General features: G+C 49.7%; 1 protein-coding gene across 15 annotated transcripts in view; it reads left to right on the forward strand.

Moving 5' to 3' along the window:
• SZT2 (SZT2 subunit of KICSTOR complex) overlaps positions 1–17,693 on the forward strand; it is a 106,596-nt gene that overhangs the window by 13,352 nt on the left and 75,551 nt on the right. For 14 of the 15 annotated variants that reach the window (XM_075003441.1, XM_075003448.1, XM_075003444.1 and 11 more), the window contains 7 exons: positions 2,252–2,411; positions 2,684–2,790; positions 3,499–3,709; positions 4,460–4,630; positions 14,295–14,526; positions 15,186–15,315; positions 15,664–15,806. In XM_075003441.1, the coding sequence (XP_074859542.1) occupies positions 2,252–2,411; positions 2,684–2,790; positions 3,499–3,709; positions 4,460–4,630; positions 14,295–14,526; positions 15,186–15,315; positions 15,664–15,806 (1,154 nt within the window). Of the gene's footprint in view, positions 1–2,251; positions 2,412–2,683; positions 2,791–3,498; positions 3,710–4,459; positions 4,631–14,294; positions 14,527–15,185; positions 15,316–15,663; positions 15,807–17,693 lie in introns of those variants that run through there. The other variant, XM_075003451.1, reaches the window with a different exon arrangement.

Here is a 17,693-nt window from a genome sequence, read left to right on the forward strand (position 1 = left end):
GTATTTGCTTAGTTTATTGATAAGATTATGCGAGACTGTGTCAAATGCCTTAGTAAAGTCTAGATATACCACATCCACCGCTTCTCCCTTATCCACAGGATTTGTTAGCCTTTTTTTTGACAGGATATCAGATTGGTCTGACATTTGTTCTTTACAAATCCATGCTGGCTATTACCTTACTTTCTTCCAGATGTTTGCAAATGAATTCCTTATTTGCTCCATTATCTTTCCTGCCGTAGAAGTTAAACTGACTGGCCTGTAATTTCCTGGGTTGTTCCTTCCCCCGCCCCCCCTTTTTTATAGATGGGCACTATATTTGCCCTTTTATGGTCTTCTTGAATCTCTCTAGACTTCTACGGCTTTTCAAAGACACTAGCTAAAATTTGCAATACCTCCTCTCTCAGCTCTTTGAGTATTCTAGGATGCATTTAATCAGGTCCTGGTGACTTGCAGACATCTAATTTTTCCAAGTAATTTTTAACTTGTTCTTTTTTCATTTTATCCTCTTAAACCTACCTCTTTCCCACTAGCATTCACCATGTGGGACATTTCTGCATCAGACTTCCTGGTGAAAACTGAAGGAAGTCATTAAGCACCTCTGCCATTTCCATTTGCTGAAAGTTTCTCCTTCCTCACTGAGCAGCAGACCTACCCTGTCCTTCGTCTTCCTCTTGTTTCTAATATATTTATAGAATATCTTTTTGTTACTCTTTATGTCTCTAGCTAGTCTGAGCTCATTTTGTGCCTCTGCCTTTCTAATCTTGCCCCTGCATGAATGTCTTGTTTGCTTATATTCATCCTTTGTAATTTCTCTGAATTTTCACTTCTTATATGACCCCTTTTTTGATTTTTGAGATCATGAAAGATCTCTTTCCTAAGCCAAGGCAGTCTTATCATACTTTCTCTTTTTCCTACACATCTGTACAGTTTGCTTTTGAGCCCTTAATAATGTCCCTTTGACAAACTGCCAAATCTCTTAAGTTGTTTTTCCTCTTAGTCTTGCTTCCTATGGGACTTTACTTACCAGCTCTCTGAGTTTATCAAAATCTGCCTTTCTGAAATCCATTATCTTTATTTTGCTGTTCTCTTTCACCATTGCTTGGGATCATGATCTCTGATTTCATGGTCACTTTCTGCCAAGCAACCTTCCACTTTCAAATTCTCAACAAGTTCCTCCCTATTTGTTAAATGAAATGTAGAACTGCTTCCCCCAATAGCTTTTTCCACATTCAGAAATAAAACAATTGTTGTCAGTGCAGTCCAAGAACTTTTTGGATAGTCTTTGCCTCATTTTGTTAGTTTCCCAACATATGTCTCTATATTGGACACACTTCAAACTCTCTTAGACAAAGAATTAATGGGCATGAAATGGACATAAAACACTCCTGATTCACAAGCCTGTCAGTCAGCACTTTAATGGAGTGGGCCATTCTGTTAATGACCTGACAGTCCGTATCTTACGGAAGAGGAATTTTCACAACTGTTTGGAAAGCGAGGCTGCTGAGCTCTCCTTTGTATTCAAATTCGACACCACATGTTAATGTGCTTGAATTTCTTTGCAGCCCCTCCAGAAGCAGTGTCCCAGACATGGTAAAAGAGACTTCGTGCCTTGCAAGAGAAACCCCAGACTGTAATGTAGAGATGCAGAGCATCTTCAGCTTGCACTAGATTGAAGGAATTTGGCTCTGTCTACACTGCATTTGGGCACCTATGGCTGGCCTGTGCCAACTGTCTGGGGTTTGTGCTACAGGACTGTTTCCTTGCAGAGCAGACTTTCAGGCTCAGCCTACAGCTTGAGCTGTGGGACCAGATTTGAGTTGCTACCCAAACTCTGATGCCTACAATGCCATGTAATAGTCCTGCAGCCTGAACCCTATGAGCCCAAGTCAGGTGGCACAGGCCAGCTGCACTGTCTAATTGCAATGCAAATGGATTTCTAGAGGTCTCCTAGTATCAGCTGCAGGAAAAGTCTAGTGGTCTGGGCATTTTTGCTTCTGCCTCTAGGGAGACCTAGTAAGCTCAGGCTGTGCTCTGACTGAATACTGAGTTTAAAACACCTTAAGGGGAAGCTTTATTCTCAGAGGAAGGTCATGTTAAGAGAACTGAGAAGGGCTAGGAGATTGAAGATTAACAATATAGGACTCGAATCATACTAGGACTGGGTACTGTGTGGGATTCCACAGCACTTGCAAATGGGGTGGAACAGGATCAGAATGTGGCTGATGGAGTTGTGTTGATTTCTTGTTGCCAGATAGATTTGTCGCCCCTCAGCCAGGAGAGTCCTTGTACCACCCAGGAACCCTCTGGGAGGAAGTCGGGTGTGTCTATGGTCACTGCTGACATTGGCCTCGTCAGCATGATCCGCCAGGGGATCTTAGCACTGCAGCTGTTGCCTTCCAACTCCAGTGCAGGTGAGTGCCAGCCCCTGAGCAGTAGCGTGCCTGGCCTGGAAGCCTGTATTCCTCTAGCTTTGGGCTCAAAGTGGATATGTCCAGGTAGCCGTGTCAGGCCCTTTGGATAGAGGAAGGGCAAAGTTTCATGGCAGTATTTCTAGGATGCAGCATTTTGTGATCCCAATATGGTATGGTGCAAATGAAAGCCAGCATGTGCACTGGGTGTGTGAGATGGGGAAAGTGATCACGGGTGGGGATGGTGCTCAGAGATGGTGCCTTGTTATCTACAGGTATCATCATAATCACAGATGGTGTGACCAGCGTTCCAGATGTGGCTGTGTGTGAGACTCTGCTTAACCAACTACGGAGTAGCACTGTGGCCTGCTCCTTTGTGCAGGTATACCAATCTTTTCTCCTTCCACCCCCCGACCAGCCCCTGCCTGGGAGGAGCTGGGGAGGGGGCAGTTGGGGGCAATGTTCCCACTAACTTTTTTCCATCTGTGTGCAGAACACATTTTATGTGCACCAAGGCATGTGCGGATGTGCACCACCAGCAGAAACCCAGGCTGCAGGCTGTGGGTGCTCAGCTAATCAGCTGGGTGGCATTTGAATCGCTTCTGGGTGGTTGCCCAAGCTCCAAGTTTACAGGGAACAGTTGGTGGTGGTGCTGCACCATATGTGTCAGTGTGCCAATCCCTGGAGCAGCACACTGTGCTGGATTGCCAGTCTGTGGGGAGGTGGGGTGCCGCCTGTCCCCATTGGGGGACAGGAGCACCACACTGTGCTGGGATATCAAGCCAAAATAAGGGTCTCTGCTGCTGGGTTGAATTGCTGCACTGTGTCTGGTGGTTTGCCAGTCTGGGGTGGGGGGCACTGATCCCTGGTGGCAGGTGGAAGTACTGCAGTGTGTAGGCTAAAATGCGAATCTGGGGTGACTGACCCTGTTGGGGGTACCACGCTGGGCATACTGGTACACACGCTCTGTTTGGGGTTGATGGGTTTGATGCTCACGTGCCTCAGCAGGAGGCCCTGGTGTACCTGTGCTTGTCTCCTCTCTTTTGCTTTTGCCTTGTTTTACTTGGATCGCTCTTCCCTTCCTCCTCAGGTGGGTGGAGTCTATTCATATGACTGCAGCTTTGGCCATGTCCCAAACGTGGAATTGATGAAATTTATAGCTATGGCAACTTTTGGTGCATACCTGTCCACATGCCCTGAGCTGGATCCCTTAAGCCTTGACCTGAATGTGTATCATAAGGCCTTCCTGCTGTACTCCTTCCTGCGCACTGGGGAGTCCCTGAACCCTGAGTATTATTGCGGTGAGGAGATTGCGTTCTGCTCCTTCAGATGGGGGCTTAGAATTCCCTTGTGTGGTGGGTCTGGAGACACCGGTATCCCCTTTGTACCCTCTCCTGGTTGTTCTCAGTAGCAGTGGGTGAGAGGGGGAAGTGTGGGGAGCCTTTTCAGGTGCTTCCTAGCTATTGCAGTGCACAGTAAGCATGGGAGTGGTCCTCTTTTCTCCAACAGCCCTGAGCACTTGGGTCTGGAGAGTCCAGCTTACCAAGCATGCTGCTCAATAGATCAGAGCCTGCAGTCAAGGTCTGCAGAATTCTAGGCCTTCTCGAGGATGCTGTGCTTCCCTTCGTGGTACTTTAGGGAGCATTGCCTATCCAGCCAGGTCTGGACTGTGCCCAGTGGGAGTAAGTGGGGAAGCCTGAGCACAGTTCCTCCTGCCAAGGGAGTACAAAGGTTATGAAATGCTCGCCAGCCCCTGTTCTGGGAGGAAGGGGACTTGGTACTGTTTTAAAAACTATTCATTTTTACACCGCAGGGAAGACTCTGAGCCCTATTTGGTTAAATGTATAACCCTGCTGTGCTGCTTCTGATCATCACACCTGTCACACTATGTGGTCAGGCTGGACCCCCACCCTGTCATAGATCTGCACTCCAGTAGGTCTCTCCTGTCCCTTCCCTGAGAGAACCTGGAGGGATCTCTCAGCTGCACTCACCATGTGCCTGGGGCTCCTGCTGGAGGTGCTGCCCTTGCATGACCTGTCTGCTGTTTACAGTGTCCCAGCACAGACTGTTCAACGAGCACCTGGTGTCAGCAAGCAGCAACCCAGCTCTAGCCATGAGGAGGAAGAAACATGCTGAGAAGGAGGTGCACGCAGACCTCGTGAGCATTATCTCTGTCCGACTGCGTGAGGGCTACAGCATCCGTGAGGTCAACATCACCAAAGGTGAACAGCCTGCACCATGCCAAGCGTGGCTTGGGGCTCTGTTCCTGGTTACACAGACTTAAATGCAGGCTCGCCATAGGCCAGGCAGCCTTGGTGGGGCAAGAACAGGTACTGTGGCCTTGTGTCAGAAGCTGCTTCTCCATAGCAGATGCACAGGGTTAGCCTGTGCAGTTATGTGGTGCCTGTTTGACTGCTAGGCAAATCCTGGCCCACTGTATGGCGATACCAGCAGTTCATAGGCAGGCAGCAGTGGTGGTGGGGAAGCTGTGCCCCACAGATGACCTTCTGGTTCAAGGTCTGATGTTGACACAGGTAGTGAATCAAGACTGCAAACTAGGAGGGTGCAGATAGCAGCACTGTAGTCACCAGGAGGTAGCTCTGTGTTTGATAGCCTAAGCTTTCTGCACTCCGGCCTGCACATCAGTGGCTGAGCAGTGCCAGATGAGTGGCTGTAGAAATGATAGCATGGGTGGGGTTTCTGTAGCACCATAAATGCACCTAATTCTTCCTAGACAGCGAGAGAGAGAGAAAATGGAAATCTTGCCATAGCGAAGCCAAGTAAAGAAGCATAAATTCCAGCAGGAGAAATGTAGAGAGAAACTAAGGCCAAAACAGAACTTCTGAAAAGCAAATTTCCAAATGCAAATAGAAATGTATCATTTAAGTTAAAAAGATATATTGGCATTAGAAAAGGTTCAGAAAAGGGCGACTAAGATGATTAGGGGCTTGGAACGGGTCCCATATGGGGAGAGGCTAGAGAGACTGGGACTTTTCAGTTTGGAAAAGAGGCGATTGAGGGGCGATATGATAGAGGTATATAAAATCATGAATGGTGTGGAGAAAGTGAATATAGAAAAATTATTTACCTTTTCCCATAATACAAGAACTAGGGGACACCAAATGAAATTGATGGGTAGTAGGTTCAAAACCAATAAAAGGAAATTTTTCTTCACACAGCGCACAGTCAACCTGTGGAACTCCTTGCCCGAGGAGGCTGTGAAGGCCAGGACTCTATTAGGGTTTAAAAAAGAGCTTGATAAATGTTTGCAGGTTAGGTCCATAAATGGCTATTAGCCAGGGATAAAGTATGGTGCCCCAGCCTTCAGTACAAAGGCAGGAGATGGATGGCAGGAGATAAATCACTTGATCATTGTCTTCTGTTCTCCTTCTCTGGGGCACCTGGCATTGGCCACCGTCGGCAGATGGGATGCTGGGCTGGATGGACCTTTGGTCTGACCCAGTATGGCCGTTCTTATGTTCTAAGTTTGTATAGTCAGGGCATCTGCAGAGAGTTGTTTGCTTGCCAGCTAGGCAAGCAGACACAACAATCCAGGGAATAGTTGGGACCACGGAAGTAGCAGAAAAATTGAATTACAGGTTGAACCTCCCAAAATAGGCATTCTCTGGTCCATCAACGTCCGTGGTCCGGCATGACCATGGATGTTACTGGATCAGAGACCCTGGTTGGGAGGCTATTAGGGAGAGGGCCAGCCAGAGTCCAGTAATAAGGGAGCTTGGCCACCCTGTGCAGGGGAGCCCAGCTGGAGCCACCCTTTGTAAGGCTAGGGCCATGCCAACAGCCTGTCCAGGGCTGAACATGGTGCCTGCTGGGCTGGGGCTGTACCGGCAGCCCCCAGCTGGGGGCTGCATCCAGCCTCTGTGGCTGGGCCATAGCCAATGTCCTGACCAGGGCTGGAGCCAGCCTCCATGTGTCCAGAGCTGCACCAGAGGTGTCCATGGGCCTGGGGTTTGAGCTGGCGACCGCAGGGCAATGGCCATGTCCAGCACCTTCAGGGTGGGGCCAGGATCACTCTGGCAGCCCGTCTGGGTTTGGAGCAAGCCCCTGGGTCTGGAGTCAGCATCCGTGGGGCTGGGGGAGCCTGGCAGGGCTTGCGTCCTTGGCTGGAGCTGACCTCCATGGGTCTGAGGCAACACCAGCAGCCTGGCCAGGGCTAAACCTTGTGCCTGCTGGGCTGGGACTGCATCAGCAGTCCAGCTGGGGTTGCAGCCAACACTGGTGGCCATGCTGGAGCCACCCCGGCAGGCAGGGCTGGAGCTGGCTTCTGCAGGGCTGGGGCTAAGGCTACATGGGCAGTAGTTGTGGGATTGGGGCTGCGCCAGCAGCCCAGTCGGGCTGGAGCCTGGCTATATCCCAGTGCCTTCAGGGCCAGAACCAGTGCCTGTGGGGCTGTGTCCCTGTCTGGCACTCTTGGGACCAGGGCTGGAGCTGGCAGCATGGTCTGCGGGGCCAGGTCCAGCCTTCATCTGTGGCTGGAACCCCTAGCCTCGACAGCTGGCAGCCCAAGCATGACTGGCCAGTGTCACCCTGAGGTTTGGGCAGGACGTAAGGTGGCCACAGAGCTGGAAATGGGATGGGGGGAAATCTCCCTTGTCCGAGACCAGTCAGGTCCCAAGAGTGCTGGATGAGGAAGGTGCAACCTGTATTTCTTTGCATTAGTCTTCAGCTGAGAAGGTATTGGGGAGAAACTACTTTTCTGGGACAGTAGAGATGAAGCACTGTCAGGGAGCAGAAAAAATAGCGTTGCAAGTCACTCAAAAGAATTTCTGAATGAAGCACCTGAGTTAACAAAAATTTCAGATTCTTATTAAAACCTATACCTGTAGCAGGGGCTCAGAGGTCAGCACGGGGGAAAGCGGGAGGGCGGCGATGATAGGGGTCGGCAACCAGGAAAGCAAGAAGACATTTTTTTTTTTTTCCAATTGAGTTTTTTACCAAATAATTCAAGACCCACAATGCATGTGAATAGGAGATGGTTCTTAATATAGAACATCAAACCATAGAATCACAGAACCCTGGAACTGAAAGGGACCTCAACAGATCGAGTGCAGTTCCCTGCTGTCTTGGCAGGACCAAACACCATCTAGACCAGCGGTTCCCAAACTTTTCAAGACAGCGACCCATTCTGACAATTCAGTAAGACCCCTCAGCTCCAAATCGTCACCCACCTGTGGGCTTAAACCCCTCACTACCTTAAACTGCCCCCAGGCTTAAACGCCTCACAGTCCCAAAACAACCACCCAACTACTTCGCATGAGTGCCACTGCTGCCTCCTGCTGCTCCTTCGCTGGGCCGCCACTGCCTCCTCCCCATGGTCCCCTTCTGCCCTCCTGAAAGCCATTAAACCAGTTCAGTTGAGTTCCATTTCAGTGTGGCAGGAGAGGCAGGGCCTGGGAGCTGGAGGAGTGAGCGGCAGCGGTAGGAACTGCAAATGGCCCCTTAAAGAGCCATATGCGGCTTGGAGATGCCCAGCTGGTGACCCTTAGAAAAGCTAATGATGACCCATGTTTGGGTCCCGACCCAGTGGTTGGTAATCCCTGATCTAGACCATCCTCCAATAAGTGTCCATCTAACCTGCTCTTAGATATTTCCAGCGATAGAGATTTCACAACCTCTCTCGGTAACTTAGATCAGCGTTTAACCACCCTGACAGTTAGGAAGATTTTCCTAATGTCCAGCCTAAATTTCTCTTGCTGCAGTTTAAGTCCATTGTCTCGTCCTAGCCTCAGGGCCAAGGAAAACAATTTTTCTCCATCCTTCTTGTAACCCTGTTTTAGGTACTTGAAAACCGCTATCATGTCCCCTCTAAGTCTTCTCTTTTCTAAACTAAACAAGCCCAGTTCTTTCAGTCTTCCCTCATAGCTCATGTTCTCTGGACTTTTAATCATTCTTGTTGCTCTTCTCTTGAACTTCTCCAGTTTCTCCACATCTTTCTTGAAATGTGGTGCCCAGAACTGGACACAATACTCCAATTGAGGCCTAATGAGCACAGAACAGCGCAGAAGAGTGACTTCTCGTGTCTTGCTCAGAACACTCTTGTTAATATATCCCAGAATCGTTTGCTTTTTTTTTTTTTGCAACAGTGTCACACTGTTGACTCATTTTTACCTTGTGGTCCACTATGACCCCTAAATTCCTTTCCATAGTACTCCTTCCTAGACAGTTGCTTCTCATTCAATATGTGTGAAGCTGATTCTTTCTTCCCAAGTGGAGCACTTTGCATTTGTCCTTATTAAATTTCATCCTGTTTACATCAGACCATTTCTCCACTTTGGTCTCATCCGCAAACTAAGTTAGCACACTCTCTATGCCAATATCTAAATTGTTAATGAAGATATTGAATAGAACTGGTCCCAGAACAGACCCTTAGGAAACCACGCTTGTTATGCCTTACCAGCTTGACTGCAAACCATTCATAACTACTCTCTGAGAATGGTTATCCAGTCAGTTATGCACCCACCTTATAGTGGCCACGTCTAAGTTGTATTTGCTCATCTTATTGATAAGATTGTCAGATGTCAAATGCCTTACTAAAGTCTAGGTATACCACATCCACTGCTTCTCTCTTATCCACAAGACTTGTTATCCTGTCAAAGAAAGAAAAAAAGGGGTATCAGATTGGTCTGGCATGATTTGTTCTTTACAAATCCATGCTGGCTCTTACCTTATTTTCTTCCAGATGTTTGCAGATGAATTCCTTAATTATTTGCTCCATTATATTTCCCAGCACAGAAGTTAAACTGACTAGTGTGTAGTTTCCTCAATTGTTCGGTTGTTTTTTTTTGGTTTTTTTTTCCCCCCTCTTTGTAGATGGGCACGATGTTTGCCCTTTTCCAGTCTTCTGGAATCTCTCCCAACTTCCAGGACTTTTCAAAGATAACTAAAGACTCACAACCCTTCTCTATCAACTCCTCAAGTATTCTAGGATGCATTTCATCAGGCCCTGGTGACTTGAAAAATTAGATGTCCAAGTAATTTTTAACTTGTTCCTTTTGTGTTTTATCTTCTAAATCTACCCCCTTCTCACTAGCATTCACCATGTGAGGCATTCCTGCATCAGCCTTCTTGGTGAGGAACAAAACAAAGAAGTCATTAAGCACTTCTCCCCTTTCCAGGTTTCCTGAGATTGTTTCTCCCTCCTTACTGAGTAGTGGGCCTGCCCTGTCTTTGGTCTTCCTTTTTCTTCTAATATATTTAGAGAATGACTTCTTGTTACCCTTTGTCTCTAGCTAGTTTGAGCTCATTCTGTGCCTTGGCCTTTCTAATCTTACCCCTGCGTACTCATATTATTTGCTTATATTTATCTCCTGTAATTTCTCCTAATTTCCACTTTTTATATGACTCCTTTTTGATTTTTAGATCATGCAAGATCTCCTGGCTAAGCTCAAGACAGTCTTTTATCATACCTTGTATCTTTCCTATGCAGTGGTATAGCCTGCTTTTGAGCCCTTAATAATGTCACTTTGAAAAACTGCTGACTATCTTCAGTTGTTTTTTCTCTTAATCTTGCTTCCCATGGGACCTTACCTACCAGCTCTCTGAGTTTACCAAAAAAAATTTGCTTTCCTGAAATGTGTTGTCTATTTTGCTCCCATTCTCTACTACTTAGAATCACAAACTCTATGATTTCATGGTCGCTTTCTTCCAAGCTACCTTCCACTTTTAAATTCTTTACCAGTTCCTCCCTATTTGTTAAAATCAGATCTAGAACTGTTTCCCCCAAGTAGCTTTTTCCACCTTTTTGAAACAAAAAAATTGTCATCCATGCAGTCCTAGAACTTTATGAATTGTCTGTACCTCGCTGTGTTAGTTTCCTAACACGTGTCTGGAAAGTTGAAGGCCCCCATCACCACCAAATCCTGTGTTTTGGATAATTTTGTTAATTGTTTAGAGAGTTTTAACCACCTCTCCTACCAGGCTAGGTGGTCTGTAGTAGACCCCTATCATGACATCACCCTTGCTTTTTTTTCCCTTTTAACCTAACCCAGAGACTCTCAACCTGTCTGTCTCCTGTATCCATCTCCACCTCAGTCCAGGTGTGCAAATTTTTAATATATAAGGAAACACCTCTTCCCTGTTTACCCTGCCTATCCTTCCTGGGTAAGTTGTACCCTTCTATACCAATATTCCAGTTGTGTATTATACCACCAAGTGTCTGTGATAGTAGTTTATTACTATTTCAAGTTCTTCCTGCTTATTACCCAAACTTCTTGCATTTGTATACAGTCATCTAAGATACTGATTTACTTCTGCCTCCCAGTTCTGCCTAGTCCCTCTTTTTTTTTTTTCTCTGCTATTATAGCCCATGATCCCTCCCATTTCTAACCCAACTCCCAGTTCTCCAGGTTTTTTTACTTGCCTGTGGGCTTTGGTCACCTGTCCCCGTCAAACCTAGTTTAAAGCTCTTCTCACTAGGTTAGCCAGTCTCAATCCAAATACATCCTTCCCATTCCTCAAAAGGTGAATGCCATCCTTGCTTAGCAGTCCTTTTATGGAACAGCATCCTGTGATCGAGGAAGCCAAAGCACTCCTGGCAACAGCATCCTCGCAGCCAAGCACTCACCTCCAGAATGCACCTGTTTCTGCCTGGGACCCTACCTTTGATGGGAAGGATTGAGGAGAACACCACCTGTCCTCCCAGTTCCTTCCCCTGTACTCCCAGAGCCCTGTAGTCACACTTGATCTCCCCACATGGATGAGTAGCATGGGGTCATAGTCGGTAGGCCAGATAATCCTTGATAATGCCTCCATAACGTCTCGGATATGGACTCCTGGCAGGCAGCACACCTCCTGGGATGACGCATCAGGGCAGCAGATGGATGCCTCCAGCCCCCTCAGGAGAGACTCTCCTACCACCCCCACCCTGGTTTTTTTGCTCATAGTGGTGGCAGCTATAGGGGGCGAGTCCTTATCTCCCATATCCATAACAATTTCCCAGTACCACAGTGGGAGGATTGGGAGCAGGAGTAGAGCACTGCCTGCTGCCAGAAGTGATGAGCTGCCAGTGTCCCCCCCCCGAGCCACCTCCACCGGTGGTGTCAGCTCTTTTTTGTGGTGGGACAGCCGCCTTAACCTCCGCTGCCTGCACATGAACACTGTCCAGGAATTGCTCGTCGACTCTAATACTCCTAATCTGAGCTACCTCTTCCTGCAGCTCCACCACCTATTTCCTGAGAGCTTCTACCAGAAGACACCTTCCACATTGGATGGTCTCCCCAGTCTGGACTTCTGTAGGCGGGAATTGCAAGTCACAGTCCCTGCAAAACCACCCCAGGGTCTGGGTAGAGGCATCCCTGGCCAGGAGATCCGTCTGACTACAGGCGCAGGTGGAGGAGACAGGAGCAGTGCTGGCACAGATGTTGCAGGTCTTCCTAACCATAGTGGAACTCCTCTGTCACACTCCCTTTTACAACTCCTGTCTGCAGTCCCCGAACCACTTGGCTCCCCTGGTCTCTCTGACTGGCTTTATAAAGCCTGCAAACCTCGGTCAGGCCTCCGTCTCGTTAGTCACACAGCAGAAGGCTGATCAAAAGTGAACAAGGGATCAGAAGAGGTTCCAAACCTCCCAGGCTCACAATCCCAACTGCCATAGTAACTGAAACTGACATCACTTGCAATCAGAATTAAACATGTGAACAGTCAGGCCAACTCAGTGTGGTAGTTTGGGATATAGTTTTTAGTATAAAACATTTAGAGAATGTCAGAAGGAACTAGTTCCCCTCTCAGCTCCTCCCCTCAGAACTCCCTCCTGTTTGCAATCACCTGGTCTCCAACTAGCAGTCTTTATAAGCTCTGGCCTTCCTTATTTGTAGCCCTGCCCCCCGGCTATGGCTCAACCACTGAGCAGAGGGTTCTAGATTTCAAACCGTAACTGCCAGCCTCTGCACGTAGTCTTTCAAAAAACTGCTCGGCACATGGTTCTCCAAACAGACTAACAAGCCCAGTACATAGTCATAAGTTACCCCCAGAAACAAAAAGCATACACACTCCAGACTGCCACTTACCCCAAAGTCCTGTGAATTGCTCCTCTTTCACCTGGTGAGTGCCCCTCTCAAAACTCCTGCCTCTTTGCAATCACCTGTTCACAGGAACCATAATTTTAGTAATCCCTATCTTAAGAACAGTGCACACACAACAATTTGTAATGCAATACATGTTTACTGCAGGATGTTCAAACTTTCCTCGCACTTTTTAGTACCACTGTCTTCCTGATGTTCACTCATGAGCCTTCTCTCTCTCTCTTTCCCTGGAGGATGTTAGTGGGAGTTATACAAGGGTTCAAACTCAGATGTCATTTGCTGTTTAGATGTGAGTTGTTCTTTTTTGGGCTTTTAGATGACTTACAATTATAAAAGAGTTGGAAAATTGGACGTGCCAGGGTGTAATCAGTGCAGCCTCTGCAAAGAGAAGTGTGCTTCATTGTTAAATAGCAGCAGCATGGAGCTGAGCTGACTTTTTGTCATTGGTGTCTGCTGTGGGTGTGGTTCTAGGCAGGTTCTCTTCTATTCACTAGAGGCTGTTTAACGCTACTATTTCTCTGGGTAGCTCTGTGCAGAGGAGGCTGAGGCAGGCTGCAAACTTCTGAGCAGTGACTTACCTCCTTTTGAAGCTTAGCATCACCATCTAGTAGCTGGGACTGGTCTGATGAGCGCTGGTAGCAGTGCAGCACTGCGGCGAGGGAGTGAATGGGTTTGCAGTGCAGTGACCTGTTTGATTTGGCTGTGCCCATAGTCTAATATATTGGTGGGAGGGTGTTCTGCTCCTCTGACGCTGCTAAGCCTCATTGGCACTGCCATCACTCTGGGCAATGGAAAATAGAGTGCTTGGAGTAGGCACCAAAAAGATGAAGGGCTTTGGAGCACTGCCCCGAGGGCAGGCTGGGTTGTTCGCTTTGGGGCAGGCATGTCTGGAGAGAGCTGGGACCCGTTTGACACACAGCCTGTCAGCCTCCAGAGAACTCTAGCTGGTCCACAGTCCTGCAGAATGTTGCCTCACCAGTACAGCACAGCATGAGCCAACCCCATAGGTCCTGCACTCTGCACTGGCTTTCTGTAGACTGCTGAGGTAGGGGAAGAGCCTTGGTCATAGTGTGCATTGTGTTCTTGGCCTGGCCCCATCACGTCCGAGAGCTTAGAGCTCCAGGATGCAGCCTCTGGCTCACTGCTCTGTTCCTCGAACTCCCTGGGATTTGTGCCACGTGAGGCAAGCTTGTCCATGCAGGCGATAACTCTTCAAGGCCTCCCGCTGCATACGCAGGTGCACGTGTCGGACACCCACGCAGCAATTTGTGCATTTCGAAACATTTCCCTAACCCCAGGCTGTACTGCAGAAGCACCTCCCTGCACGGGGGAGCATGAGAGCACGAACCATACGTCTGTGCCCTTCGTGTGTAATTGAAAAGTGCTCAGGGCCTGTGGGGACCAGGGTAGGATAGACACCTGGACAGAACAGAATGGTATTGGAATGGGCCTGCACCCATTTGGGCTCCTGTGTCATGGGGCACAGCTTAGGCCGCAGTAGCCAAGGGGAAAGGCCATGGAAAGTAGGAGCGGACTTGTTTAGCCAGAAGGCCCACCCAGATGCCAGAAGAAGCTGCCAGAAGGTGTTGTGGAGTTCCATGACTAGAGAGTCATAGTGGAGGCAGGTTACATTGTGCTTGGGGCTGGTTGGAGGTGCTGAGTTTGGGCCTACCTTCTGGAGGAGAGAGATCATCCTACTGAAAGGCTTCTGAGAACCGTCTTGCCTGTTCTGGAGCCCCTTTCAGGTGAGGATTGTCTGTGGGGACAAGACATGGTTTTACTGGGCCATGGCCTGAGGGGTGAGCTTCATTGCAGCCCCTCACTTCCCTGCTTTCATCCCATACAGGTTGCTCCCAGCTGGAAGTGAAGCTGGTTCTTCTGTGGAAGCACAACATGCGGATAGAATACCTGGCTGTGGCAGCCTGGCCCCTGGAGCCCTCCAAGCGGAATACTTGGGTGGAGGTGACAATGGAAGGCAGCTATGACATCCTGCATGATATCAGCTGCACCATGAGGAAGCCTATCACCAGCCTGTACCGCACGACAGTGATCCGTCGTTTCTGGAATACGCTGCAGAGGTGAGCCTGGCCATTCCCTGTGGCTCTCCTCCTCTGACTCCGGCCCCTGCTGGCTCCCCGGGTGTGCCTGCACCCGTTCTCTGCTCCCCTGGGCTCCCCAGAAGGGTTGGGCTGAGGAGCACTGGTTTTGGTGACACCACTGAGAAGAGGGATTTGGATTGACTTGAGTTCTAGGCAGGGGAGTTCCGAGAGCCAATGGCATTGTTTTTCTGGTGCTTTGCGCTGTTTGCTGCCCAGAGCCCAAGCATTGGGAGGGGTTGGGCAGAGAGCTGGAGATGTGTGCCTGGTGAGGTTGGCTCTACCCTGAAGGCCACAGCTATGGGATTCTCTCTCAGATAAGCGGGATACCTGGGTGTGATACCAGACGACATCCATCTGCCCAGTGCTCTCAAGTTGTCAAGAGGCTGGGCATTGACACCTGTCAGCTGTGCTTGCTGCGCCAAAGCCATTCCTAATTCTTCCTTGCTGTCTGAGTTCACTGGCCTGCTACATTTGGGTTCCCTCTGCTCTGCCCTTTACTGGGCATGGGGGAATCCTGATGCCCCCCAAGGATGTTCCTCGAGCTGCCTCTGGGGTGCTGAGCATACAGATAACAAGGCACTGAATGCTCCATTGGCCAGGAGTGCCCTGAAGAGTTGCCCATGGCTTTTGTCTTTCAGCATCAACCAGACAGACCAGATGCTGGTTCACCTGCAGTCCTTTGACACCGTTCCAGAGCACTTCACCATCCCTGAGAGCACGAAGAATGGAGTGCCCCTCTTCTACGTCCCACCTGGCTCCACCACTCCGGTACACTGCTCCCCCTCCCTGAGAGCTCTGGGAACAGGTGCCCTTCTGTTCCATGTCCTTGTGTCCATGCACGTGACAGAAGTGGCTGCCATGGTAACCACCTCACAAGGGCAGCCCACGCCATTCTCCTTGCTGATCAGTTAGGCTGTTTCACTGCATGCAACGCTGAGTGAACTGTCCCTTTCTTCCCTGACGTCCTGGCCCACGCACTGTGTGCTCCAGGGCAGCACGAAGGGTGTCTGTTCCAGCAGTTTCATGGCTCAGATTCTGGGGAAGCCTGTGCCTTCCCTGGAGAACCAGTGGTGTGGTGCTGAGCTCTGTAAACCTGGATTCCTCTCTGTCTCTCAGGTGCTGTCCCTGCAGCACAGCAGCTCAGACTGCAGCCATTCACAGTTTGCCTCCTACTGGAAGCCCATTCTCTCCATGGATGCTAATTTCTGGCAGAGGTGGCTGCACATGCATCGGATTGTCCTCGTCCTAGAGCATGACACGTATGTCTTGGATTGGGCTAGAGCAGCAAGACCTGTTCGCTCTGCTGTGGGTGGGGATGGCAGAGAGCCTGGCTATGCAGCCAGAGCCTGCAGGAGCTGCCTCACTGACAGAAGAGGGTACAAAGGATTACACTTTGCACAGGAGGGCCCTGGGCAGGTGTCTGACAGCTGCACAGCAAAGACATAATGTCAGCTGGGCTTTTTATGGCCTGGGAAGGCCCTTTAGCCTGAGGAGACCAGGCTGCTGGGTCATTTAACCCTCTGCCGGCTACGAAGGCATCCTGGCGGGGGAAGTGGAGGCAGCTCCAGGGAGTGTTGGGTGCTCTTGGGGCTTCTCTCCTCTGGTGAATCTAATTGCAGCATCTTCTTTGGGTCTCCCAGCTGGGATTTCACTCTCTCTGCAGGCTTCCCTGCAGGGTCAGGGAGTGCACGGTGAGTCTGCACTGCCAGATTCTGTGAACCTACATTGTCTATGTGCTGCCCTAAGGAATCGCTTTTAAGCATCCATGCTAGGCTCTGTGCGTAGCCGCGCATCTCCTCCGCAGGCACGCTGCCAGCGTGGGGCATGGCAGGGTGGCTTCTGAAAGGCAGCCCTGGGTGGTATAGGCTTTCCCAGTGCCAGCCGGAACACTGCACTGCTTAAGTGCTACACATCTGGCAAAGGTGGCATTGTATAATGGGCGAGTAGCCTTGCAGGAGCAACATGTTAGTAGATGCTCACAGAGTTTGGCTGGCATAAGCTGCTGTGTGGCAGCCTAAGTAGCGCAGCCCAAGGCTTGGTATGCTGGTGCTGGGGCCTTTTCTGGGCAGGGAGAAGGGGAAGGGCAGGTGCAGCCTATGACCTTGTGCAGAGAAAGGGGCTGCTAGTGGCTCAGCTCCCTAAAACACTGGGGCCGTGGCTACGCTAGTCCTCACCTTTTGAAAGGGGGATGCTAATGAGCCCCTTTGGCAGATACTAGTGAACTACGCCATGAATATTCAGTGCCTCATTAGCATAATGGCAGCCACAAGCATTTCGGAAGTGCCGCTTTCGCAACGCATGCTGCCCATGCAGACAGGTGCCTTTCAAAAGGACCCCCTGGATTTTGAAAGCCCCTTCTTCCCAAAACCAAGTAGGAAACAGGGGTTTTTGAAGTCCAGGTGTTCTTTCGAAAGGCTCCTGTCTATACGGGCGATGTGAGTTTCAAAAACGGCACTTCTGAAATGCGTGTGGCTGTCATTATGCTAATGAGGCACTGCATGTTCATGAAAGTGCCTCATTAGCATCTGTTGAAGTGGCTCATTAGCATCCCCCTTTGGAGAGGAGGGGACTAGTGTAGCCATGGCCTGGGAGTCTGCCTGAGACAGGGAATCAGAGCTGAGCCCAGGGCCAGGAATCTCAGCAGAGCCAGAGCCTTCAGGAACAAGACTGTTTGGAGTCTTGTTTTGGGAGTCTTGATGCCATGCCAATGACTGAAGCATTGTTGGCTCAGCTGGACCCAGTGCAGCCAAGAACTGCTTGCTGCCTCCATCAAAGGCCTGGAGGGAGCCTTGTTATGAGGGTTCTGGTCTCAGCCAAGAATCAGCATAGCTAATGCCTGGCACTGATCAAAGGCTTATTCCCTAGCTCCCAGGGGAGCAGGCAGGTGATGCTATTTCCCTGGTACAGAGGGGGAGGTGGTAGCTCAGCCTTGGGAGAGAGCAGGATTCCTGTGCCAGTGGAACCAAGGAACTCCTTACAGATGTGGCAAAGCCAGACAGCCCAGCAGGGGAGGAGGCTAGTGGCAGCTTTTGTCTGGGGGACAGTGGCAGGCTGTTCAGTGTCTGGGCTAGCAAGGGTGTGTGAATGATCCAAGGCTTTGTACAGGCCTTCCCAGGCCATGCTTGGAGCAGATAGGAGGGCTGGGT

Source organism: Carettochelys insculpta, chromosome 9, assembly GCF_033958435.1.
Source record: "Carettochelys insculpta isolate YL-2023 chromosome 9, ASM3395843v1, whole genome shotgun sequence".
In the NCBI taxonomy this organism is placed as follows: Eukaryota; Metazoa; Chordata; order Testudines; family Carettochelyidae; genus Carettochelys; species Carettochelys insculpta.